Genomic DNA, 24,469 nt, shown 5'->3' on the forward strand with positions numbered 1-24,469 from the left:
TTATTTATTTTTTGTCTCAGTTACCATTCATTTAATTTTTAAGTAACAGAATTTTAATTTTTATGGTTTTGTATTTTAGCTATAATAACGGCGCTTTTAATATATTTTAATATATTAAATGTCCTGACAGGAGCATGCAGTGACTATGCCCTGTACGTGGGTCATGGCCTGTGCTTACGCCCCCTCTGGATGTGCAGTGGCTTGTGGGTAAGTCTCTGGGCTCTCCGGCTTCTTTCTAAGGCCCCGTCCACACGGAGACGCGTTTAGCTGTATACGCATAAATTTTGTATCGTATAGGCGTTTCGTCCACACAGATCCACGTAACAGCAACAGAAACATGAACAAACACTGAACGATTGTCTTTTTATTAACTAACATTAACACAGATTAATACATGTATTGTTCCATGTTCGTTTGTATACCGCGCGCAAGGTTTATGCGCATAGTCCAAGTCTTCTTCTCCATTTTTAGTGCATCTCTGTGGCAGAATTACAGCACCACATGCTGGTCTGGCATGTATACTACATCGTTTTGTGTCGGTTTCGTGGTTTCGTGTGGACGCAGATATTTCTTTAGACGAGGGGAAAAAAAGAGATTGGATAGGGAAAGCTCTGGCTTCGTGTGGACGTAGCCTAAATCTTTCAATCTTTCTAAGCATTATATCACTCTCTTTGAGCAATAAACATCTGGCTTAACCAATTGCAAAAATCTGGGGCGGGACTTCAAGCTTTTCCAACCTGTGTAAAGGCTAGAAAGCTTTAGGAGTTTTTAGGAAACAATATTTTGTTTTGCAGTTCCATTTAGTGCCGCAGATGTCACACACGTTAAACTTTATTAATTGCTTGCTAACTTCATTTTTTGTTCGCTTGATTTATTTTATTAAAGGTGATGTATCTTAATTTTTTTGAATGCACTAAAGCATAAAATACCATAATATACATGCTAGAATCACATACTTGTTTCAGAGAAGAACAATGCTACAGCCGGTTATTCTAAATCAACTCATTAACTTGCAATGAACTACCTATGAACAACTGAACTAAGAACTAATGAACTAAGTATGAACTACTTGCAATCAACTATCCATTGTCAGTTGCGCTCGTTCCTGTTGCATGTCCTCAATCTGGCAACCCGCGTGAGCATCCCGTCCTTGGGAGGAGGGACAGGAGAATTTGGACTGCAGTACCCATTAGCTGTCAATATTACATACTGCACCTTTAACTGAAACATTGTTTTTTCACAGTGGGTTGGACAATAAGTGCTCTGTGTACCCTCTATCCCTGGACAAGAATGAAAACCTCGCCGCCAAGAAGAAATCAGTGGCCATGCACACCAACTACTTGTCTGCATGCTGCTTTACTAACTCAGATATGCAGGTATGCTTGAATACGTGGTGAAATAATGAGACGGTGTCTTGCATTTGACTGGATGTGGTGTGTTTTGTGTTTGCGGCAGATCCTGACGTCTAGCGGTGACGGCACGTGTGCTCTGTGGGATGTAGAGAGCGGTCAGATGCTGCAGAGCTTCCATGGACACGCGGCTGATGTGCTGTGTCTGGATCTGGCCCCCTCTGAGACCGGAAACACATTCGTGTCAGGGGTGGGAACTGAGCTGCTGATGCCAAACACAAACCCTCCCTTAACAAACCAATGTCACACATTACCTTACAGTCAACATGAGATCATAACTGACCCTATTTGCTTTCTTAAAGGGATAGTTCACACAAAAAATAAAAATTTGCTGTTAATTTACTCACCCTCAGGCCATGCAAGATGTAGGTGACTTTGTTACTCCAGTAGAAGAGTAAAGAAGATTTTTAGCTGAAACCGTGGTCCTTGGTGATTCATAAAGTGCAAGTCAGCGGCTGGCCGTTTTTGAGATTAAAAAAGCATATCAAGGAACATAAAATGAATGAGCACAATAGAGCTGTTAATATGCCTGTGCAGTGACCCGCATGTTCTTGCGTCTCTCAGGGCTGCGATAAGAAGTCTTGCGTTTGGGACATGCGCACGGGACAGTGCGTCCAGTCTTTTGAGACTCATGAGTCAGACATCAACAGTGTGCGGTAAGTGTCCTCAGGCCTCTTCTCCCTTCAGGTTTTGTCAAAGCCAAAAAAAAAAAAAAAACACAAAGCAGACCGAGTGACATTTAAGGCCTTTACAGCACTGGTCAATATTTAATAGTCTGTGTAAACACTCAGAATGTCACGAGAGAGCGTACAGGCCCGGAAGAGTGCTAATATGGTCATCGACTGATCTGACTTGTCTTAAAAGGGACTTTCAAGTAGTGTTTACTGAGTGAAGCAGTCACATGACTGCTCATGTTTTATTATCACTGCAGGTACTATCCCAGCGGAGATGCTTTCGCTTCAGGCTCAGATGACGCTACTGTGAGTCTTTTCCCTTCTCACATTTTTTTTCATATGATACCTGTCAAAAGTTTGGAAACATTATGATTTTCAAATGCTTTTAATGAAGTCTTATCTGCTGCATTTATTTGATCTAAACAATTTGAAAAAAGCCATTTTCTATTGTAATATATTTTAAAATGTCATTTATTCCAGCATCATTACTCCAGTCTTCAGTGTCACATGATCTATTATTATTATTCTAATGCTCAATTATTATTGGTGCTCGTTTATTAATAATGGTTCTTATTATTATCAAATAAATACGGTTAAAAACCGTTTTTGCTGCTTAATATTTTGTGGAAGCATTTTTTTTTTCAGGATTCTATGATGAATAGAAAGAACTGCATTTATTTGAAATATAATCTTTTGTGACATTATAAATGTTTGTCATTTTAGCAAATCAATTTAATGCATATTTGCTGAATAAAAGCATTCATTTCTATTAAAAAAACAATGGTAGTATATCATGGTTTCTGCATAAATATGAAGCAGCACAACTGTTTTCAACATTGATGGTAAGAAATGTTCTTCAGCATATTAGAATGATTTCTGAAGGATCATGTGACAGTGAAGACTGGAGCAATGATGCTGAAAATACAGCTTTGATCACAGAAATAAATTACTTAAAAATATATATTTACATAGAAAACAGCTGTTTTAAATTGAAAAAATATTTCACAGTATTACTGTTTTTACTGTATTTCTGAGCACATCAATGCAGCCTTGATGAGCAGAAGAGACTTCTGAAAACCTTATCTTAATCTTATCCTTTGCTGAATAAAAGCATTCATTTCTATTAAAAAAACAATGGTAGTATATCATGGTTTCTGCATAAATATGAAGCAGCACAACTGTTTTCAACATTGATGATAAGAAATGTTCTTCAGCATATTAGAATGATTTCTGAATGATCATGTGACAGTGAAGACTGGAGCAATGATGCTGAAAATACAGCTTTGATCACAGAAATAAATTACTTAAAAATATATATTTACATAGAAAACAGCTGTTTTAAATTGAAAAAATATTTCACAGTATTACTGTTTTTACTGTATTTCTGAGCACATCAATGCAGCCTTGATGAGCAGAAGAGACTTCTGAAAACCTTATCTTAATCTTATCCTAATCTTAAAAACATGTAAACAGGTACTGTAGTTAAATAGTCAAAAAATGTGTTTAATTTGATCTTTATTTTCTGTCTTTACAGTGTCGTCTCTATGACCTGAGGGCAGACAGAGAGGTGGCCATTTATTCTAAAGAGAGCATCATATTTGGAGCCTCTAGTGTGGATTTCTCCCTCAGCGGTAAGCACTGACACTGTTTGAAATATTAAGTAATATTTATTCATTCTGTATACTCACTTAACCTATTGCATTTGCAAAATGTGCAGTGTATAACCATGGCACGGACAGGGTGCCTTAGCAATCGCATAGAAATGCCATGGCAACCACTAAGAATACTGTACCTTAGCAACCACTCTGAACACCGTAGCAATGCCCTAGGAACAGAACCATATCCCATAATGCAATGAGCACAACCTTCAGTTTCCTTCAATAATTTAGTCTCTCACTGAATCTTTAGAAACTAGAATGAAATGAATGTATAATTTGATATATTTTAATTGTATTTTTGTTTTATATACAGTTGTGCTCAAAATTTTACATACAGTACACTTTGCAGTATCTGCAATATGTTAATTATTTTACCAAAATAAGAGGGATCATACAAAATACATGTTTTTTTATTTTATTTTGTACTGACCTGAATAAGATATTTCACATAAAAGACATTTACATATAGTGCACAAGAGAAAATAATAGTTGAATTTATAAAAATGTCCCCGTTCAGAAGTTTACATATGCTTGATTATTAACACTGTGTTGATACCTGGATGATCCACAGCGGGTTTGTTTTTGTTTTTTTGTTCATGAGTCCCCTGTTTGTCCTGAACAGTTAAACTGCCGCTGTTCTTCAGAAAAATCCTTCAGCTCCCGCAAATTCTTTGGTTTTTCAGCATCTTTTGCATATTTGAACCTTTTCCAGCAGTGACTGTATGATTTTGAGATCCATCTTTTCACACTGAGGACAACTGAGGGATTCATACACAGCTATTGCAGAAGGTTCAAACGCTCACTGATGCTCCAGAAGGAATCATGATGCATTAAGAGCCGGAAAACTTTTTGGAATCTGAAGATCAGGCGAAATTGAACTTATTTTGTCTTCTAGGAAACATGTAAGTATCTTTATTTAGGCAAAATGAGAAAAATGTACACATCTTCATACTGTTCAAAAGTTTTCACCCCCAGCTCTTAATGCATCATGATTCCTTCTGGAGCATCAGTGAGCGTTTGAACCTTCTGCAATAGCTGTGTATGAGTCCCTCAGTTGTCCTCAGTGTGAAAAGATGGATCTCAAAATCATACAGTCACTGCTGGAAAGCGTTCAAATACACTTTGTATGATCCCTCTTGTTTTGGTAAAATAATTAACATTTTGCAGATATTTCAAAATGTATGTAAAATTTTGACCACAACTATATACAGTATATATATATATAATTTTTTTTTCTTTACCAGAATCACCAAGATTGATTTTCTATTTGAAGGAGTTTGTTGTTTATGCTATGCTAATATCTTTCGGCAGGGAGGCTGCTGTTTGGTGGCTACAATGACTACACCATCAACGTGTGGGACGTTTTAAAGGGCACCCGCGTGTCCATCTTGTTTGGACATGAGAACAGAGTTAGCACGCTCCGCGTTTCTCCGGACGGAACAGCGTTCTGCTCGGGATCCTGGGATCACACATTACGGGTCAGTGGACAAAAAAGATAATAACACAATGCAAGTATATTAAGTGTTGTGATGAAAGCCTCACATTTGTTCTGTCTTTCTCCAGATCTGGGCCTGAATGCTGGCTGAACCTCAGACTGCTTGTGTTTGACATCCGGCTCGATCAGATTTCTCTCCGCAGCTGGATTCAAGGATAAACCGCAGACTGTAATGATACAGATGGACTGTAGTGCATCCAACTCTAATCAGCAAATGGTATGCTTGGTATTATGGGATGGACTTGGATGGTGTCGATGGCTTCTGTTTCTATGACAACGACTGCCCCTCTATTAAGGCATTCTAGTTTATGTGTATGAATGTGTTTGAGCTCATGATCCAAGAAATAATTTATCTGAAGCATTAATCTAAAAATATAAATGTATTCCATGTTGTTTAGGTCTGTGCATGAGGTTGAAGCACAGCAGAGACACTGATGTCTCGACTGACTGCTTGAGTTGTTGTGAATGAACGAAGGGAAAGATTGTTTAGCGGACTCTATTTCTGATATGCAAGCTAACAGATTTACTTATGCTCTCTTACTCGTTATGGTCTCATTCTCTTTCAATTACTACGCCACTATAGTTGTTCTTTCTTACTGTAGCAAAGTGTATATACCATGATATCATATAGGTTGTCATATCGACACAGATATCCCTACACCTAAACCAAATAAATGGATTTTAAACGCTGAAATTTATGTGGTGTCTCTTTATTTCATGTTTCATGACGTTGCTTTTGTTGTTATTAGATCAGTTTTATTTAAGCGATTAAATTCATTACTTATTATTTTATTAACATGGAATGGTAAAATAACTGTTCAGTAAAGCATAATAGTTAAAGTGAGCTTTGTAGAGTTATTAAATAGACAGTTCCTCCAAAAATGAAAAGTCCAAACCCTTCTGTTTTTGTTGGAACCAAAATCAGTTATTTCACTTATTCATTTTGAATTATTTAGCGTAAATAATTTATTTGGTACATTTACCAAATGTTATAAATGACTAATTAATTCTAAAAAACTGTATGTAGCTTTGTGAAAACAGCTTTAAAACTTAAAACACAAAAGTTGTTCTCAGATTTCTATTGTTTATAAAAACAATTATTTAATTTTGTTGTTTTTAAATAAAATAAATACATAAATTATTACACAAAACTATTAGATAGACATACATTTAGATAGATACTATCTATGTAATAATAAAACTATATTAATATTATAAAGACAACTAAACGTCTTTATAAAATTACGTTTTATTATTATTGTTATTGTTGATGTTGTTGTTTAGGTGAATAATTCCTGTAACTGTAAAACCGCTCGACTTTTATTATGAAAACAGCAGCGCACTTCCGGTAGGCGTCGAGAAAGGCTAGTCACGCTGGTTTGTGTTTTCATTCTGTGTGTTTTGACTGAAGTGTAGGTGTTGTGCAGGTATTTGTCCTGCTGTAGTGCACTCGTCTGTATGCAGGGTCTCGGCTGTGTCTCATAATCTGCTCGTCTGTGTTGTCGTGCTGAAATGAGTGATGTTGTGGAGAAAACTCTCACTGCTCTGCCGGGTTTATTTGATTCTCAAACTGGAGCTGCTAAAATCACCAACAGATTAAGACAACTCATCAAGAGCATCACAGAACTGACATCTAAACATGTAAGTTAATTATTCGTTTATTAATAAAATTACATCACACAGACAGAAGCATAAATATAGACATTGACAGGTAAAGCAGTGACAGTGGTTCCGCTTTCGGTGTGGAAATCAGTACTTTATTTAATCAGTTCTATATTTCGAAAATATATGTTTTTAAATTTCTAATTTCATGATTTCAGAATAATTGATTATACAGAATAGTTGTATTGTTTATTTTTTATTATTTTTTTATAAATAATAATAATGAAATAGTAAATGAATTATATAATAGTATTTATATATATATATATAACAAAAATATATTATTATGTATTATTTATATTATGCAAATTATAACAAAAATATAATAAAACATTGTATTTTATTAAAACTGTAACAAGTGAACAACAGCTAAAAGGACCATTTACAACATAAAAAAGAAGAAGAAAAAAAGAATTTAGTAAAATAAACCAATGTACACTATTAAGGTCCTAGAAACCACATATTAAATAAATAAAAATCTAATATTGAATAATAGTAAAGGTTATTTAATATTATTGTGTATAATTAACTTTTATATATAATTTACTTTCTATCATTTTGACAATTAAATATATATAGTAATAATATAATGGTAAATAATAATTATAAATATTAAATAATAAAAAATATTAATAATAATAATAATATAAAACATATAATATTTATAAAAAACTGTAAAGTGAACAGCAAAAAGGTGGCCACTTCCAACATCAAAATAATAATAATAATAATTTAGTACAATATACAAATGTACACTATCGAGGTGATAGCAACCACACATTAAAATGCAATGCAGTGCTCTTTATTTTAAAGCATGATCTCATTTGATGTGCATTTGCAGGAGGAGGAGATCCTCATCAAACAGGAGCTGTCTGCCATGAAAGAGCAGGCTTCATCTCCCAACACCACCATGGTGAGCGATACAGACGTTACCGTCATCACGGTCACTCAGAAGCTGGTTATTTGACCTCCGTGTGTGTATTACAGAAGCAGATGAGAGAGATCATGGTGCGAGCCATGTACTGTGAGATGCTGGGCTACGACGCCTCCTTCACCTACATTCACGCCATCAAACTGGCCCAGCAGGGCGGTGTACTGGAGAAGAGAGTGGGTATGTTACCGCATTTCCAGTCCTCACCATATAAGTTCAATAACAGATGCACAGTACACTTTACACAGGGTCCACAATTTGTCTCAGTGATAATTGTACAAATTATGAATAAAATGTATTTTTTAATATAACAATATTTTATGTATAATACATTATTACAGAAATATTTGTATAAATATATTTTTGTGTATATATATATATATATATATATATATGAAGAGTTCATTTGCCGATAAAAACCGATAAACGCCACTTTTAAAAAAAATGAGCTGATTGCCGTGCATTATTCTCCACATATAGCGCAATCTGAACCCTAAACATGTTTTTTCAAAAAAAAAAGGCTTTGTCCACTTTCAAGGCTTCGCGAGTTCACGTTTTACTGCAGAAACCGACAAGCGCCCTTGTTGTTTTTGAACAGAAGCCGATAAGTCCATTTTAGCGAATCAGCGTGCTGTATTCAGGTCAGGTGACAAGGCTACTTTCACTTTGAAAAGACGTGCTAGCTGAGAGGAGTTTCGTCAAAGCTGACTACAAGTGATCGAGGATGGATAATTTCGACGAACTTGATGAACCTGTGATATCTTCTTCAGGGCGTAAAGGAAAATAAAAGCTGAAACTTTTTCACGGAACCTTGCAAAAGCAGTGCTTTACAATGGTGAGGTATATATACTGTATATATAATTTTTTATATTTTATTATTAACTCTATGTGGAGATTCTTGTTAATTATGGACCCTGAATGTGTATGATTTTAGTCTTTATATCTCTTTTATCATCTAGGTTACCTTGCGGTGTCTCTTTTCCTTAATGAAGGCCATGAATTGTTGTTGTTGCTGGTAAACACAGTATTAAAAGTGAGCTTGGTTAGCTTATTACCTTTAATTGGACCTGTTACGTAAAATGTATGGCTGAACGTCTCATGCATGTGTGACAGGATCTTCAGAGCACTAACCTCATTGAAGCGTGCATGGCGTTGACTGTAGTAGCTCAGGTGTTTCCCAAAGACATGATACCTGCTGTCCTTCCTCTGGTGGAAGACAAGCTGTCGCATCCAAAGTAAGCCAGCGAGATTCACTCCTCCACAATACACACAAGTTATTTCTTATTTCAACACTTGAAGATATCTAAAAGCCATATAAATAAGGCTTTCAGATATGATATAAAATGGCTGATATGTGCTATTTTGTTATTATTTATATAATATTATAGTATTTAGTAATATTTTGAATTAGCTTTTATATTTTTAGCTTCCATTTAAATTTTAGTTTTAGTAATTTTGTTGTGTGCTTTTGTCATTTTTATCATTTTTCTCTATATTTCTAAATATCTTTATTTTGTTTTTATGTCAGTTTTAGTATTTTAATATGTAACGTTGCCGCCAAGGCACGTAATATTTATTTTTTATTTTATTCAAGCAATATTTCGGTTAACAAATCTTAAATCTTAAAAAAATCTTGAATCTTAAAAAATATGTAGTTTTAGTTAATAAATGTCTAATAAACACAATTTTTGTTTTATTTTTGCTTTGTTTAACAAGAATAACTAATCATCATTTACAAATTATTATTATTATTAATAATAATATTAATTACATTAACAAAACACTTTATATAAATATATTTAATATATATTGTTTTAATATTAATTTAAGAAATACTAATTGAATTTACCCATGAACACCACTGTTTCCTGTTGAATGCATATTCATGCATTGAACCAGATTTAACAGTAGTCGCAGTATTAATGAACTAATAACCAGTTTTCCAGTTAAGAAAAGTGTAAATATGGGTACAATTATTTGTATATTGGTCAATTTGATTCTCAGTCTAATAATAACTCATATGTGACCCTGGACCGCAAAACCATTCTGAAGTTGCTGGGGTATATTTGTAGCAATAGCCAAAAATACATTGTATGGGTCAAAATTATAGATTTTTCTTTTATGCCAAAAATCATTAGGATATTAAGTAAAGATCATGTTCCATGAATATATTTTGTAAATTTCCTACCGTAAATATATCAAAACTTAATTTATGATTAGTAATATGCATTGCTAAGAACTTCATTTGGACAACTTTAAAGGTGATTTTCTCAGTATTTCGATTTTTTTGCACCCTCAGATTCCAGATTTTCAAATAGTTGTATCTCGACCAAATATTGTCCTCTCCTAACAAACCATACATCAATGGAAAGCTTATTTATTCAGCTTTCAGATGATGTCTAAATCTCACATATTATTATCCAGGGTCACATATTATTGTCTTTCTTTCCTGTCTAAGGGAGATCATTCGGAGGAAAGCCGTCCTGGCGTTATATAAGTTTTATCTTATTGCTCCAAATCAAGTCCAGCACATTCATAGCAAGTTTCGAAAAGCTCTGTGTGACCAAGATCCGGGTGTCATGACATCATCCTTACATATTTACCTACAGCTGATCACGGTCAGTCTTCAACATACAGTATGGGCTTTGAATGTCAGTATTTATGATAGGTGGCTTTGTATTGTGAAACTGAGTTAAAGTGAATACCTTTATACCTTTTTTATTACATTATAAAATCTAATACAATCAAGTCTACGTTTTTGTGCTGACCTTACCATCTAAAACCAGCTGTATAAGTAAACATTAAACATGTTCTGATTGGCTGTGATTTTGTCCCATCATGCAGTAGGCAAGAAATGGCTAGTCGGTCACATCTGATGTCTTTCTCTTTATCAGGAGAGTCCAGACGGCTATAAGGACCTGACGGGTAGTTTCGTCACTATCCTGAAGCAGGTGCTGGGTGGGAAACTCCCGGTGGACTTTAACTACCGCAATGTTCCTGCGCCGTGGCTGCAGCTCCAGCTGCTCAGGATCCTCTCGCTGCTCGGGAGAGAGGACCAAAGGTACCGACGGGCCGCCATGCAAACACAAGCTGCGGGCCAATTTGTATGCTTAAATTATGCACTAAAAATTGTAATGTAAATGTGTCTGTTCATTTTTCAGCACCAGTGAGCTGATGTATGAAGTTCTGGATGAGTCTCTGCGCAGAGCGGAAATGAACCACAACATCACTTACGGTAAAATCAGCTTTTCTAATAGACCAAAAGACAATTTGTCAACTAACACATCATGTGTCTTTCGGGGGTTTTGCTTTTTTTCAGTTTCTATGTAGCTTTTGTTTATTTTTATATGTGTTAAGTTTTAGTAATTTAGTACTTCTGGTTTAAACTTCTGGTATTTTAGGTAGTTGAAAAGTTCAAAATTTTCATTTAGGTTTACATTTTTCATCTAATACTTATATTATTATATTTCAGCTTTATTTCAGTTAATGAAAACAATCTTTAATAGTTTGTTTTAGCCTTAGTTAATGATAATAACACTGCTTACAACCGATACCAGTTGTTTATAAGTGTTTGATAACCACTATACAGAACATTTTATTTCTGCCTTTTTATTTTTATTTTTATTAAAGTTTTAGTAATTTTGTACGTCAATTAAAAGTACTTTATTTTAGGTTGTTGCCAAGAAAAAAAAAATCAAATATTTTGTTAAAGTTTACATTTTTCATTTAATACTTTTATTTTATTTCAGCTTTATTTCAATTAACAAAAACAATCTTTAACAGTTTTAGTGTCTTGTTACCAATACTTATACTTATGTGTTTGATAACCACCATGCAGAACTTAAAAAAAAGCTAATCAACTCAAAACACCTGCAAAGGTTTCCTGAGCCTTCAAAATAGTCTCTCAGTTTGGTTCACTAGGCTACACAATCATGGGGAAGACTGCTGATCTGACAGTTGTCCAGAAGACAATCATTGACACCCTTCACAAGGAGGGTAAGCCACAAACATTCATTGCCAAAGAAGCTGGCTGTTCACAGAGCGCTGTATCCAAGCATGTTAACAGAAAGTTGAGTGGAAGGAAAAAGTGTGGAAGAAAAAGATGTAATAATTTTAGTATCTAGTTACAGATAGTTGTTGTTTTGTAAGTGTCCGATAAGCACTATGCAGAATTGTTTTTGTTTGTTTGTTTTATTTCTGATTTTTAACACAAGAACAACTAATCATCGAAAATCATCTCTTCTTATGTAGTGAACGATACTTTGTCAGCAAAATGAATGCTGCTAACACATCATGTCTGTTTCAGCAATCCTGTATGAGTGTGTGAAGGCCGTCTACACCATCCACCCCAAAGCTGAGCTGCTGGAAAAAGCCACGAGATGCATTGGGAATTTTGTTCTGTCTCCAAAGATCAACCTCAAATATCTTGGTAAAATTCCTGCTTTTGATTTTCACTAATTAGTTAACTTGAACTCACTTGAACTGCTCACATATTGGTGCGTTTTCAGGTTTGAAAGCCTTGACGTATGTCGTCCAGCATGATGCTAAACTCGCCCTGCAGCATCAGATGACCATCATTGAGTGTTTGGACCACACAGATTTCACTATTAAAAGAGAGGTAATGACCTACATTTGTCATAATTAGAGAAAAACCATAATTATTGACTGATGATGTCTTTTTTTTATCAGAATAATGACTTTTTTAGGTCATAAATATGACTTTTTTTTCATAATTATGAATTTTGTCATAATTTCAAATTTTCAATTCATATCTATTATTTTATGTCATAACAACAACAAAAGCACAGAGAAAATCCAACTTCTAAAACATCAAAACCTGGTAAACCAACGTGATGCTCTCACAAATAGTACAGATCAGCTCAATAATTGATTTAATATCAGATTCATAATTCCCAACAAATCAAGGGTCTTGTGTTCATCTCTTCCTCTTTCTTCTCTCTCAGACTCTTGAATTGCTGTTCAGGATCACAAATGCTCAGAATGTGACCGTGATCGTTGAGAAGATGCTGGACTTCCTGCACGGTTGCAACGACGAGCACACCATCATCCATCTGGTTGGAAAAGTCGCAGAGCTCGCTGAAAAATATCCTTTTAATTAAACAGAGTTTATGAACAATGCTCTACTTTCTATAAAATGAACAAATATTTGTTGAAAGTCAGCTGTTATGTTCCTATGAAAACCCTTACGTTTGCTCCAGATAATTCGTGGTTCATTCAGACAATGAATGATGTTTTTTCCACAGGTGGAGATTTGCTGCAACAGGACGTCCCAAACAACTTCCTGCGACTGCTGGCGGAGGGTAAACGAGAAGTATAGACAATCTAAGAGCTGTAAACTGTAGTAGAAGGTGTGTTGTTTTATATTTCTGATATTTTTGTCTCAGGCTCAGAGTCTAAAGAGGAAGATGATCAGTTACGGCTTTATGCTGTCGACTCGTATCTGACTGTGCTGAAGGGAGACGCTTCTCATCTGCCCCAGCGCTTCTTACAGCTCATGAGCTGGGTGTGTACGACTATATATATATATATACACACACACACACACACACACAGGTTATACCTATGTCATACCCTTGTCATTATACAAATTTATGTCCTCATTTGTCACAAAAACGCACACACACACACACACACACACACACACACACACAAAAACAATGTTTTTTGATACACTGATGATTCACAAAAAAAATTCTGCTAAAAGGCTGATTCAAATTCTAGTGACAGGCTTCGAACTTAATTTTAAAACACCTGATTAAGGTGGGTAAATTGAGGAAAAAATATTCAGAAAAAATATATATATAATCCCAAAAATACATTTATTTATGAGGTAAATAAATGTATATATCAAAAAAACTGTGGGAAAAACTTTGTCATCCTAAATAAATTTCTGACAGTGAAATTTCATGATGAAGTGAAAATTCATTAATTCATTAGATGGATTTTACAATTTGCACTTTAAGATCAGTTGGCATTTTATTTACCCAAAAAGCCAGTTTGTATTTATTATTAATCAATTAGAACCCGTGTTGGGCAAGTTACTCTGAAAATGTAATCAAATTACTGATTACTGATTACTCCTTTTAAAAGTAATCACGTTACTGTTCTGATTACTTTATTTCAAAAGTAATTAGTAATTAGTTACATTAATAGTTACGTTACTTTTTTCTCCATGAAATTTATGAAATCCCAGCATACACGCTCCCGATAAATATTTGTTATTATACTACGGGGCCGTTGAATGCTTGAATCTAATTGGCTGATGAACGTTCTGAGGTGTGCAATTATTTTCAGGGAAACGCACGGCGAACGTAGTTCCAGGCAGCTCTCTTGACCGCATTACAGTTCCATATCACTTCGCATAGTTAACTGTAATAACGGAAATTAGCATACAGTACCTATACAGCACACAGGAATTACTGCAATCACACGTGCTCGCACACGCACACTACAGTCACGCAGTTTGCACAAAAAGGTGTCGTCTAATAATTCAATGGCCCGTCGTCAATTATTCCTTACTTAAAGCATCAACTTTCACAGAACACTGTTGTTTTCAACTAAAGCAAGCGGCTGCTGCGTGCATGGTTTGGATGGCAGAATGTCTTGAGGTGTGGTAACTGTAGTATAAGCAGAATAATTGACTCCGGCCCGTTGAATTATTAGAAAAATAATGCACACCCCACCCCAGGTGTGCATTATTTTTCTAATAATTCAATGGCCCGTCGTCAATTATTTTGCGGGAGTCCCGTGAATCATTTTATTCTCCCGCATCCCGCGCACACATGAGCGTCTCTCACTCTGTTGCGTCGGGTCCCGCGGGAGCAGGTTGACTCGACGGTGCGTGTGCTACATCCTTTTTACAATCTCCAGATTATAAAACACTGCATTCTGTCAGCAATGTAACGCGGCAGTAACGTATAGAGACCTCGGCTTGTAACTATACTCTAATTACTATTTTGAAAATTATAACACGTTAAATTACTCCGTTACTAAAAAAGTAATCAAATTACAGTAACGCGTTATTAAGTAATGCGTTACTGTCCAACACTGATTAGGACACATTTATTTTTTTATGAAGCCAAGTCAAGTCACATTTATTTATACCGCACTTAATACAGTACAGATTGTTTCAAAGTGTTTTCACAGTAATAATTGACGAAATGGAAGAAAATAACAGTATTAATGCTGCAAAATTCATCAATCTTGAAACAACTTCAGTCTGAGCTGTAAAACAGCTCTACAGAAGACAATAGTGTCATTATTTAGCTCAATTCAGTTTTCATCTGATATTTTCTGAATATTAATTGTCTTTTAAAACCCAACTGAGCATTATATAATTATTTCATATTAATATTAAATAAATTAATTTAATTAAATAATGGTTATTTATTAACCATTTACTCTTTAGTATTAATTAATAATAACTAATTTCATTTAACATTATATATATTTTAAAACATTTATAAATTATTTGTAAAAATTTTTATGCTATGACAGATAACAAATGTAATATATAATATTATATGAAAAATTATTGAATTTTATTTATAGTTTAATATTAAATACTTTGCTATTTTAATGTTAATTTTTAAAAACATTTACGCTAATGTAAAATACAGCATTATAATTGGTAGCAAAAAAGACGGATGTCTCCTTGGATGGATGAAATCCTTTTAAACCTGTCATAGAAATATAAATTGCATACTTTTACATACTGCTTTTACCTATTTTGCCGCCCGCAGTTGGAATCAGCTTCCAGAAGAGATCAGATGTGCTAAAACATTAGTCACATTTAAATCTAGACTCAAAACTCATCTGTTTAGCTGTGCATTTATTGAATGAGCACTGTGCGATGTTCGTACTGACTGCACTGTATTTTATGTATGTGTAATTATTTCCTATTTTTAACTGTCTTAAATTCATTTTAAATCAATTTTTAAATAATTTTCAAAGTTTTGAAATTCCTTGTTTTATTTTTGTGATTATTATTTTTTTATGATTATTTTACTTTCTTTTATGTAAAGCATTTTGAATTACCATTGCGTACGAAATGTGCTATATAAATAAACTTGCCTTGCCTTTTAAATAATAATGATAAAATAAGCCCTGTGTGTGGTGCATTTTCATGCCTATTACAGTTCTGAGTCATTAGCTTAGAAACATGCTAACATCAAACCCTACTGGAATGAACTGCAAATTAAATCAGTGTTCTTCTGGAAACTCACAAGAGATATTTGTTCACCGGTGTGTGTGTGTGTGTGTGCTCGCTCAGGTGCTTGGAGAATACGCTCACCTCCAAGAGTCTGTGGACCAGCGCGAGGTCATCCGGCTCCTGACGCAGCTGCTGGATCAGAGAAGCGTGAGCTCGGAGACACGGGTCTGGATTCTTTCTGCGCTGACCAAGATCTCTGAGGGCCAGACAGACTTGATTCTGGACCTGGCTGAGGGTCTTTCGTCCTCCCAGGACACGGTGCTCCGTCAGCAGGCCCAGGAGCTGCGTCAGCTCAGCCAGGACTCACAGCTCTATGAGTGGGTCCTGCCCTGTGGAGCCCCCTGGGACGGCATGGAGGTAACAGGGCTGATTGCTTGTCCCAATTATGACAAATTCATCTTATTAAAGCTATACTATGTAACTTTTGGCTCTCTAGTGGTTAATAAACAAAACTCATTATATCAATTTTGTACATTTTGAACAAAAAAGTTACATAGTGTACCTTTAAGGATGTTTTTACACTAAACATTCAGATTTAGAGCACTTTAAGTGAACAAAACAGTAAACTGAGCCGATCTAGACATTTGGTGGTGTAACATATTATTTACACAGTAAGATTTGTTTGAAATAAGTCTCTTCTGCTCACCGTGACTGCATTTATTTGATCAAAAATACAGTAAAATACAGTAATATTGTGAAATGTGACCCTGGACCATTAAACCAGTCATAAGGGTCAATTTTTCGAAATTGAGATTTATATATCATCTGAAAGCTGAATAAATAAGCTTTCCATTGATGTATGGTTTGTTAGGATAGGACAATATTTGGCCGAGATACAACTATTTGAAAATCTGGAATCTGAGGTTGCAAAAAAATCTAAATCTAAATAAATATATATATAAATCTAAAGTCTTTAAAGTTGTCCAAATGAAGTTCTTAGCAATGCATATTTAATCAAAAATTCAGTTGTTACAATTTAAAATAACTGTTTTCTATTTGAATGCATTTAAAAAAAAAAAAAAAAGGGATGCGCAGCTGAATTTTCAGCATCATTACTCCAGTCTTCGGTGTCACATGATCCTTCAGAAATCATTCTGATATGCTGATTTGAAACATTTCTGATTATTATAAATGTTGAAAACAGTTGTGCTGCTTCAAATTGTTATATAAACTGTGATACTGTTTTCGAGATTCTTTGATGAATAGAAAGATCAAAAGAACAGAATTAATTTTAATTTTAAGTACAAATCTATCACTCGTACTTTTGATCAGTTTTATAAAAGTATTGATTTATTTGTTTTTATTTATTTTTTATTTTTTCATGTTTTGAGCATTCAAATAAGTAAAACTTAAAATACCCAAAGATTCCACCTTGTTGCTCTAGTTTGTGTGTTTTCTTCACAGGTTGATTCTTCTCTGTCATTTCTGGATGGGTTTGTGTCAGAGGCATTGGCTGCAGGAGCAGCACCGTATAAACCCCCTCATCAGAGACAGCAAGAGCTGTGTGAGGACAGAGGTGCAGTCAGCTTGCTGTTATTTATACTAAAGTAAACTCTATAGTTTACCACATCTATATGTATCCTGTCCTTAAATAGATAGTTCACCAAAAATGAACATTTGGTCATCATTTACTCACCCTCATGTCTTTCCAAACTTGTTTGACTGACTGTTTTTGTTTTTCAGCATTGAATCTGGAGCCGTACAGTTTTTCTCTGCCTGTAAGTTTATCATCATGTAGCATCACTGACAGACAGTCGCCCACACTACTGTCCATCAGTTCAGGACTCTCGGGCAACAGCACTGAACTCTCTCAGAAGGCAGGGTGGGTATCTGTGTAGCGTGCTGTCTTTGATTGTACACAACCGCTCAAAAGTTTTTGGAAGATTTTTTTGAAAGAAATAAATACTTTTATTCAGCAAGGATGCATTAAATTGATCAAATTGGCAGTAAAGACATTTATAATGTTACAAAACATTTCAAACAAATGGCGTTCTTTTCTATCAAAGAATTGGTTTCCACAAAAATATTAAGCACCACAACTTTTTTTAATATTGATGATAATCAGAAATGTTTCTTGAGAAGCAAATCAGCATAATTGTGACCCTGGACCACAAAACCAGTCATAAGGGTCAGTTTTTCGAAATTGAGATTTATCTGAAACTCAAGACTGCTTTTGTGCTCCAGGATCAATATTAGAATGATTTCTGAAGATCATGTGACACTGAAGACTGGAGTAATGATGCTGAAAATTCAGCTTTGCATCACAGGAATAAATTACATTTTAATATATATTAAAATAGAAAACAGTTATTTTAAGTTATAAAAGTTTTTCACAATATTACTGTTTTTACTTTTTTTTTTTTTTACACATCTTTTGCAGCGTCTCTTACATGAGTGCCGTGTTTTTAATACGCTGTGCCAAGTTTCAAATTTCAACTATTACACGCAGCGCCGCTCATCAATGTCAGTTCCAAAACAATGGACCAATCAGAAGACCCTGGAGGCGGGGCAAGCCTTGCGAGCTTCTGTTTACAATAGCAGGTTGGCATGACAATAGCAATAGCAGGTTGGCATGACAACATGGCAGAGGAGACACTCATAGTGGCTGTGTCTGTATACCCTGAACTGTGTAACATTTCTTCAAGCGCTTATCACAACCAGTTTCTTAAAAAAAGAGCCTGGTATTCTCTATATATCCTGCTGTTTGACTATTTTCTGTTATTTCCGTTATTGCATCACGTCTCAAAAGCGCATCTTGAGACCCTCGCGATCTGGGCTGTGCTTTTTTAAAAACCATTCCTGAACGCTTTTAGACGCAAAGACGAATTCTGTGTGAACGGCCTCTTGGTGTGCTTAAGAGACTTCTTTCAAAAATATAAAAAAGTCTTACAGACCCCTACCTTTTGAACGGTAGTGTATACATGGTACTTTGAATATTAAAGGGGTCATATGATGCGATTTCATTTTTTCCTTTCTCTTTAGAGTAACACATTTCATTACACCAAATACACAAAATTATGTTTTTTTTTAGCAACATCATATGACCCCTTTAACTTTATGTATCATTTCAGCTCCAGCACTCTGATTCTTGAGGGTGTAAAGAGAGTTTGGGGGAAAGATGGGTATCTTCAACAAAAAGAAACAACAGCACCTCCGGTGGACGAACCCAGTGCTGCAGTTCAGCCCTCCGGCCAACAGGAGGCAGCAGAGAGATTAGAGCCACAGCTGGAGCCCTCGACACAAAACCAGGACAAACAGCAGCTGGCTTCCTCTCTGTTTGTTGGTTTGGGAGCTGGGAGCTCCATGTCTCTGGTGAGAAAATGATGGATTTTGAGAGTCATAGTACGTTTATCTTACCATCTTGTATTGATGGTACTAAATATCCACTCACTCAGATCACATGCATTGCATTTTTAGTGTAAATGCCAACTGTTCTGTTTCCTCTCAGCTGGGAAAATCTGAAGCCCCGCCCCCTCGCTTCAGAAAAAAGCCCCGCCCATACGAATCATCATCATCATCGTCATCAGGCACCAGCGAGAGGTCTTCCGACTCCTCCTCTCGCTCCTCGCGTAGCACGACCGACAGCTTCCTGTACGGCAGTTTGCTGGAGGAGGAGCCAGCCACATCCATATCTGCTTTTGGCCACACCCCCAAATCCTCTACAGCCAATGGTCCGGCTCAAAACAAAGACACTAAAGAAGACAGACGCGCAAACACCTCTCACATACTGGGTGGCGATATGGTTATAGTGCGGCCCAACACGATCCAGGATAAACATCCTCCACCCGGGTCTTCAGATCTGACCGCACTATTACCCGCTGACCTCAAAGACCTACCTCACTCTGATGTCTCCAGCCTGACCTCTGACCCCAGCCTGTCTATGTCCTCCTGCCGCCTGTTCAGAGATGAAGCTTTGCTGCTTGTGATCTTTATATCCAACTGCACGGAAACTGTAATAAAAGATGTTGCAGTGCAGCTGACCTGTGAGGAGCTGGAGGTGTGTTGCAAAATATTTTTATATTATATAGTATTATAAAAGGCATATTTAATAACCGCAAATGATCTTCTGTCTTAGACGGTGAGTTTGAGAGGGAACGTCATGAACTGTCTGGAGGGCAACAGTACGTCTGTGTGTCATTATGCTCTGCTGATGGACGACCCTCACACAAACGTGTCCTTTACCGGGACCGTCTCTTATCAAACACAACCGGGACACACAAACACACTCCCTTTCTCTGGGACACTGTCAACAGCAGACTTCATCAGGTAATGCTTGTCTGAAACTACATCAAACTACTTTACATTCGTTTTCAACAATTAAGACGCATTGTTTATTTTTTATTACATAATTAAGAAATGATTACTAAAGAAATAAAGCAATACTTGATTTGATTTAGTTTGAGTTTGATTTAGTGTAAATAAATTTATAAATAAATATATATTTAAAATATTGATTGTAGATCATTTGTTTTTAAGCTGTGACCCAATAACTAATTTAATGGCTGATCATTTAAAACTGATGATTTTTGTTTTGTTTTTTAAAAACAGCATTCACTGAAATAAACTTTTTGTAACCTGCTAAATGATAATAAAGAATGGAGTAATTTATTTTAATAGATAAATAATAATAAAACTATAAAATATGTAACCATAATAAATACATTGGTTAATAAAAATAATAACTGTATACTAGTGTTATTTAAGGTATAATTGAGATACTATTGTAATTTTTATTAATATTTTGAATTAGTTTTTATTTTTATGATTTCCTTTCTATGTTTTATTTTTATTTAAAGCTTTAGTAATTTTTTGGTGTGTTTTTGTCATTTTAATTAGTTTTCGTTTTCTTTCTGTTTTGAAAATGTCTATAATGTTTATTAATTTCAGTTTTAGTCATTTTATGACATCAAGTTAAAGTAAATAAAAATGAGAAATGTTGCCTTGGCTACTAGCTGAAATGCTGAAATAAAATGTTTATTTTTTAATATTTAATTTTATTTCAGTTAACTTTTATTTTATTTCATGTAAGTAAAGTTTTTTTTTTTTTTGTAGTAGTAGTAGTTTTAGTTAATTATAATAATATATACACAATTATACACCCTGATATACATATATACAATTGCACTTGACAAAAAATCTTTCATATCTATATAGATTTTTTCCCTTATATTTTTGTTTGTTTGCTTTATGTAAAGAACATTTCACCTATTTGGAGATAAAAATCATCCTAAATAATCTTCTGAAGGTGAATTTTCCACTGAGGTTAAAGACCTGCACATTGCAACAGATTTCAGGTTGCAGTTTCTAATAAAAAATTTTTTTTCTACTGAATATAAAATGAAAGTGAAATACAAATAACAACCAACAACCTCAAAGTATTTCACCATGTTTGGAGCTTTCTGACTGTATGAGACTCATTTTTCTCTGTCACACACAGGCCTTTGGTCGTAACCACAGAGGAATATGGGAAACTCTGGCTGTCTCTGTCTCATGACGTCAAACAGAATCTGAAACTGCTCACAGATGCCAGGGACCCGCTCAGAACCACCCTGAACGCTCTCAAAGACGCCCTACAGCTACATGTAGTGGACATCATTGGTAAAAAAAAACAAAAAACATCACTTACTTTAATGTGATTTGCAGTCATTTTAGCACCTTTTACATTCCATTTCAAACATGCACTATAGCTGACTATAATTTACACACTATTTAGGAAAGCAGCCCATCAATCATGTTCAAGGGTTAGTTCACCCAAAAATGAAAATTTGCCCATAAATTACTCACCCTCAAGTCATCCTAGGTGTATATGACTTTCTTCTTTCAGATGAATCCAGTCGGAGTTATATAAAAAATTGTCTTTGATCTTTCAAGCTCTATCGTTGTACTCAGCGGGTGTTGCATTCCTTCGGTTCAAAAGACGTGAAATAAAACGTACCCTTCCACAAAAAAAAGTGTCTCGCACGGCTCCGGGTGTAGCGAATCGATGCGTTTTTGTAAGAAAAATATCCATATTCAAAACGTAATAATCACTTGAATCTAGCTTGCGCCAGCAGTTGTAAACAGAAGCAGTTCTGGGAGCATGACGTATGAGGTCAGCGTTGCGCATGCGCCGGTACGTCTCGTGAAAACCAACGTTTGTTTACAGGATCAAAAAAAGCAAAGTTTCCTTACTTTAGCAAAGGAAAACAAGTCTCCTCTTGGCTTATATCGAAATCCTGAAAGATCAAAGACAATTTTTTATATAACTCCGACTGGATTCGTCAAAGTCGTATACACCTAGGATGAATCGGGGGTGAGTGAAACGCAGCCTAATTTTCATTTTGGGGTGAACTAACCCTTTCATGTGTTGTCGCTTCAGGCTCCGAGGGAATCGTAGCGTGTCGGCTGCTCAGTGGCGCCCCCTGTCTTCTGCACTGCAGAGTGAACGGCGCTGCTCTGGCCATGTGGCTGCGCTCTCCTCATCCTGTTCTCCCATACTGCATCCTGTACCACTGTCAGAGAGCGCTCGCACAAACCCCCCGCTGAAACTTCCCAGGGAAGATCCTTGACAAAAACGTTTTCATGCAATACCTGTGTATTGCTTGTCTTATGCCCTGACTAATAATTTGAATGATATATATATATTTTGTACACAGTTACGGAGCTGCTTGGTTTCACACTTACATACAGTAAAAAGTATTTATTGATTTTAAACATTTGTGGTTTGGTCTGTTCTGGTGGGTATTTTTGTTCTCCATTGTTTATTTGCAGAGAAAAAAAAAGAAATATGGCTTTAACATCGTTTTCAAAATGTCATTTTTTTCGCTGTAGTTACCGGTGCAATTTATTAGAGCAAAAAAACAGTAGTTTTGCATATTCTGAAAATCAGTGCATATACGGCTATTAAATAGTTATGTTGTTATAGTCATAATAATATAAATACTGCAAGTGTCTATTAATTATTTTTTATTAGTATTTATTCTATTAATTATTTTCTTAATAATATATTCATAGTTAGGTAATACAGTCAACCTCAAACAGTAGACTATTGTAATTATTTTTATAAAACAACATGAAAACAGACCCCATTTACTTTTTAAAAAAGTGTTCCTTTATGTATTGTAAATGATTACCTGCACATTATACCAAAGAAAATGTTTGTCTTCATAATCTTTCATAAAAATGTAACAACTTGCTTCACTTCTAAGTTAACATCCTATTCGCCTCCATTCTGGTATCTAACATTCACTTTTCACAATCCAGTCAGTTCCAGAATATAACATGAAGTTCTTTTCTCATTAAAAGTGCCGTTTAAACATGTCATATTATGGAAGTAAAATAGATTGTGAATGCCATTTTGTGTTGACTTAGTTTGGATGCAGCACTACAGATCATTTGCTGCGTCCCAATGTGCCTAGACTGCCTACTAATATATACTATGCGCTTAAAGTATGTACTCTTTTGGTGAAGAAAACGTACACGCTTTTGAGTGTGTAGTAGAAGAGTAGGCAAGCTTTGGGACATACTATCACGTCATACATTTGCATCTTTAACAGAGCGCTCTGTCCTATAGCTACACTGTAAACTGGCCTGTCAATCATCTTGTCACAGTTAACATCCTCCATATTTCATTTCATTTAACTTCCTTCTGTATTGGAGAGAAAAGAAGTGGCACGATCTGCCAGCTGTGGATCTTTATGCGAAGAACTTTTTTGCATGATGCATTTAAAAGTTAACGGCCAAACATATGTTTATAAAAGTTCACGTTGTTGCAAATGAAATATAACACAGATAACATTAAATAATTATTTTTTTACCAGGTTAAATGTGGATTATTAGTAACTGAAACCCCTTTATCTAAACCTCTCAGTCGCACACATCTGCCATGTTTGTAGTTTTTAAACACTTTATTCGTGTTTGTAGTTCTGAACCGAATCCTTTTCCAACGCGCAATGGATTGTGGGTAATTTTAGCCATTAGAGTGTGCATGGATCCACACTTCAAAAACAAAAACCTGAAATAGTAGACCATCCGGGGACTTTTGGCATACTCTTTTCAGCATACTATGCTTTGGGACACGCTTATTCTAATCTCACATACTATTTAGGACAGGACGGGGATGGGGGGGGGATGTCCTGCTCGGCTCATGGTAATGTTTTGAAATGGAAAATAATTTTCTTATAGTTTTTGTTGTTGGTGGTGTGTGTGTGTGTGTGTATCAGTGATCTGAAGCTGTTGGATCACTGAGGATACTTTCACACAGCAGCAGAATCCTGTTTGGGTGCTAAAATTGTTATGTTCATACACAAACATGTTTAAAGCAGTGGCGAGGCTACTATAACTTTATATATTTAGTTAAAAAATATTAAACGCGAGTTTTCATGGTCAATTATAGGCAGAGGCGGACAGTAACTAAGTACATTTACTT

The 24,469-nt window shown here is 35.3% G+C and overlaps 2 protein-coding genes across 2 annotated transcripts in view; both read left to right on the top strand.

Moving 5' to 3' along the window:
* Nucleotides 1-5,922, top strand: part of gnb5a (guanine nucleotide binding protein (G protein), beta 5a) — an 8,335-nt gene extending 2,413 nt beyond the window's left edge. Inside the window, exons 4-11 of the mRNA XM_016570764.1 lie at nucleotides 131-207; nucleotides 1,244-1,376; nucleotides 1,456-1,599; nucleotides 1,974-2,065; nucleotides 2,341-2,389; nucleotides 3,618-3,714; nucleotides 5,053-5,219; nucleotides 5,305-5,922. Of these exons, the coding sequence (XP_016426250.1) occupies nucleotides 131-207; nucleotides 1,244-1,376; nucleotides 1,456-1,599; nucleotides 1,974-2,065; nucleotides 2,341-2,389; nucleotides 3,618-3,714; nucleotides 5,053-5,219; nucleotides 5,305-5,316 (771 nt within the window). The 3' untranslated portion in view covers nucleotides 5,317-5,922. The remainder of the gene's footprint in view (nucleotides 1-130; nucleotides 208-1,243; nucleotides 1,377-1,455; nucleotides 1,600-1,973; nucleotides 2,066-2,340; nucleotides 2,390-3,617; nucleotides 3,715-5,052; nucleotides 5,220-5,304) is intronic.
* Nucleotides 5,923-6,615: 693 nt separating this feature from the next.
* ap4e1 (adaptor related protein complex 4 subunit epsilon 1) lies at nucleotides 6,616-22,738 on the top strand. The gene is made up of 21 exons (XM_016570765.1): nucleotides 6,616-6,877; nucleotides 7,740-7,811; nucleotides 7,886-8,009; nucleotides 8,789-8,862; nucleotides 8,943-9,064; nucleotides 10,288-10,447; nucleotides 10,724-10,890; nucleotides 10,991-11,064; nucleotides 12,136-12,258; nucleotides 12,338-12,447; nucleotides 12,794-12,933; nucleotides 13,038-13,150; nucleotides 13,235-13,353; nucleotides 16,123-16,419; nucleotides 17,467-17,578; nucleotides 17,746-17,884; nucleotides 19,134-19,374; nucleotides 19,511-20,059; nucleotides 20,138-20,328; nucleotides 21,500-21,660; nucleotides 22,421-22,738. Exons 1-21 carry the CDS (start codon nucleotides 6,749-6,751, stop codon nucleotides 22,585-22,587), a joined length of 3,384 nt encoding a protein of 1,127 aa, XP_016426251.1. The 5' UTR covers nucleotides 6,616-6,748; the 3' UTR covers nucleotides 22,588-22,738.
* The last annotated feature ends 1,731 nt before the right edge of the window (nucleotides 22,739-24,469 follow it).

The sequence above is a fragment of the Sinocyclocheilus rhinocerous genome, unplaced genomic scaffold, assembly GCF_001515625.1.
Source record: "Sinocyclocheilus rhinocerous isolate Xijiao unplaced genomic scaffold, SAMN03320098_v1.1 scaffold561, whole genome shotgun sequence".
NCBI lineage: Eukaryota > Metazoa > Chordata > Actinopteri > Cypriniformes > Cyprinidae > Sinocyclocheilus > Sinocyclocheilus rhinocerous.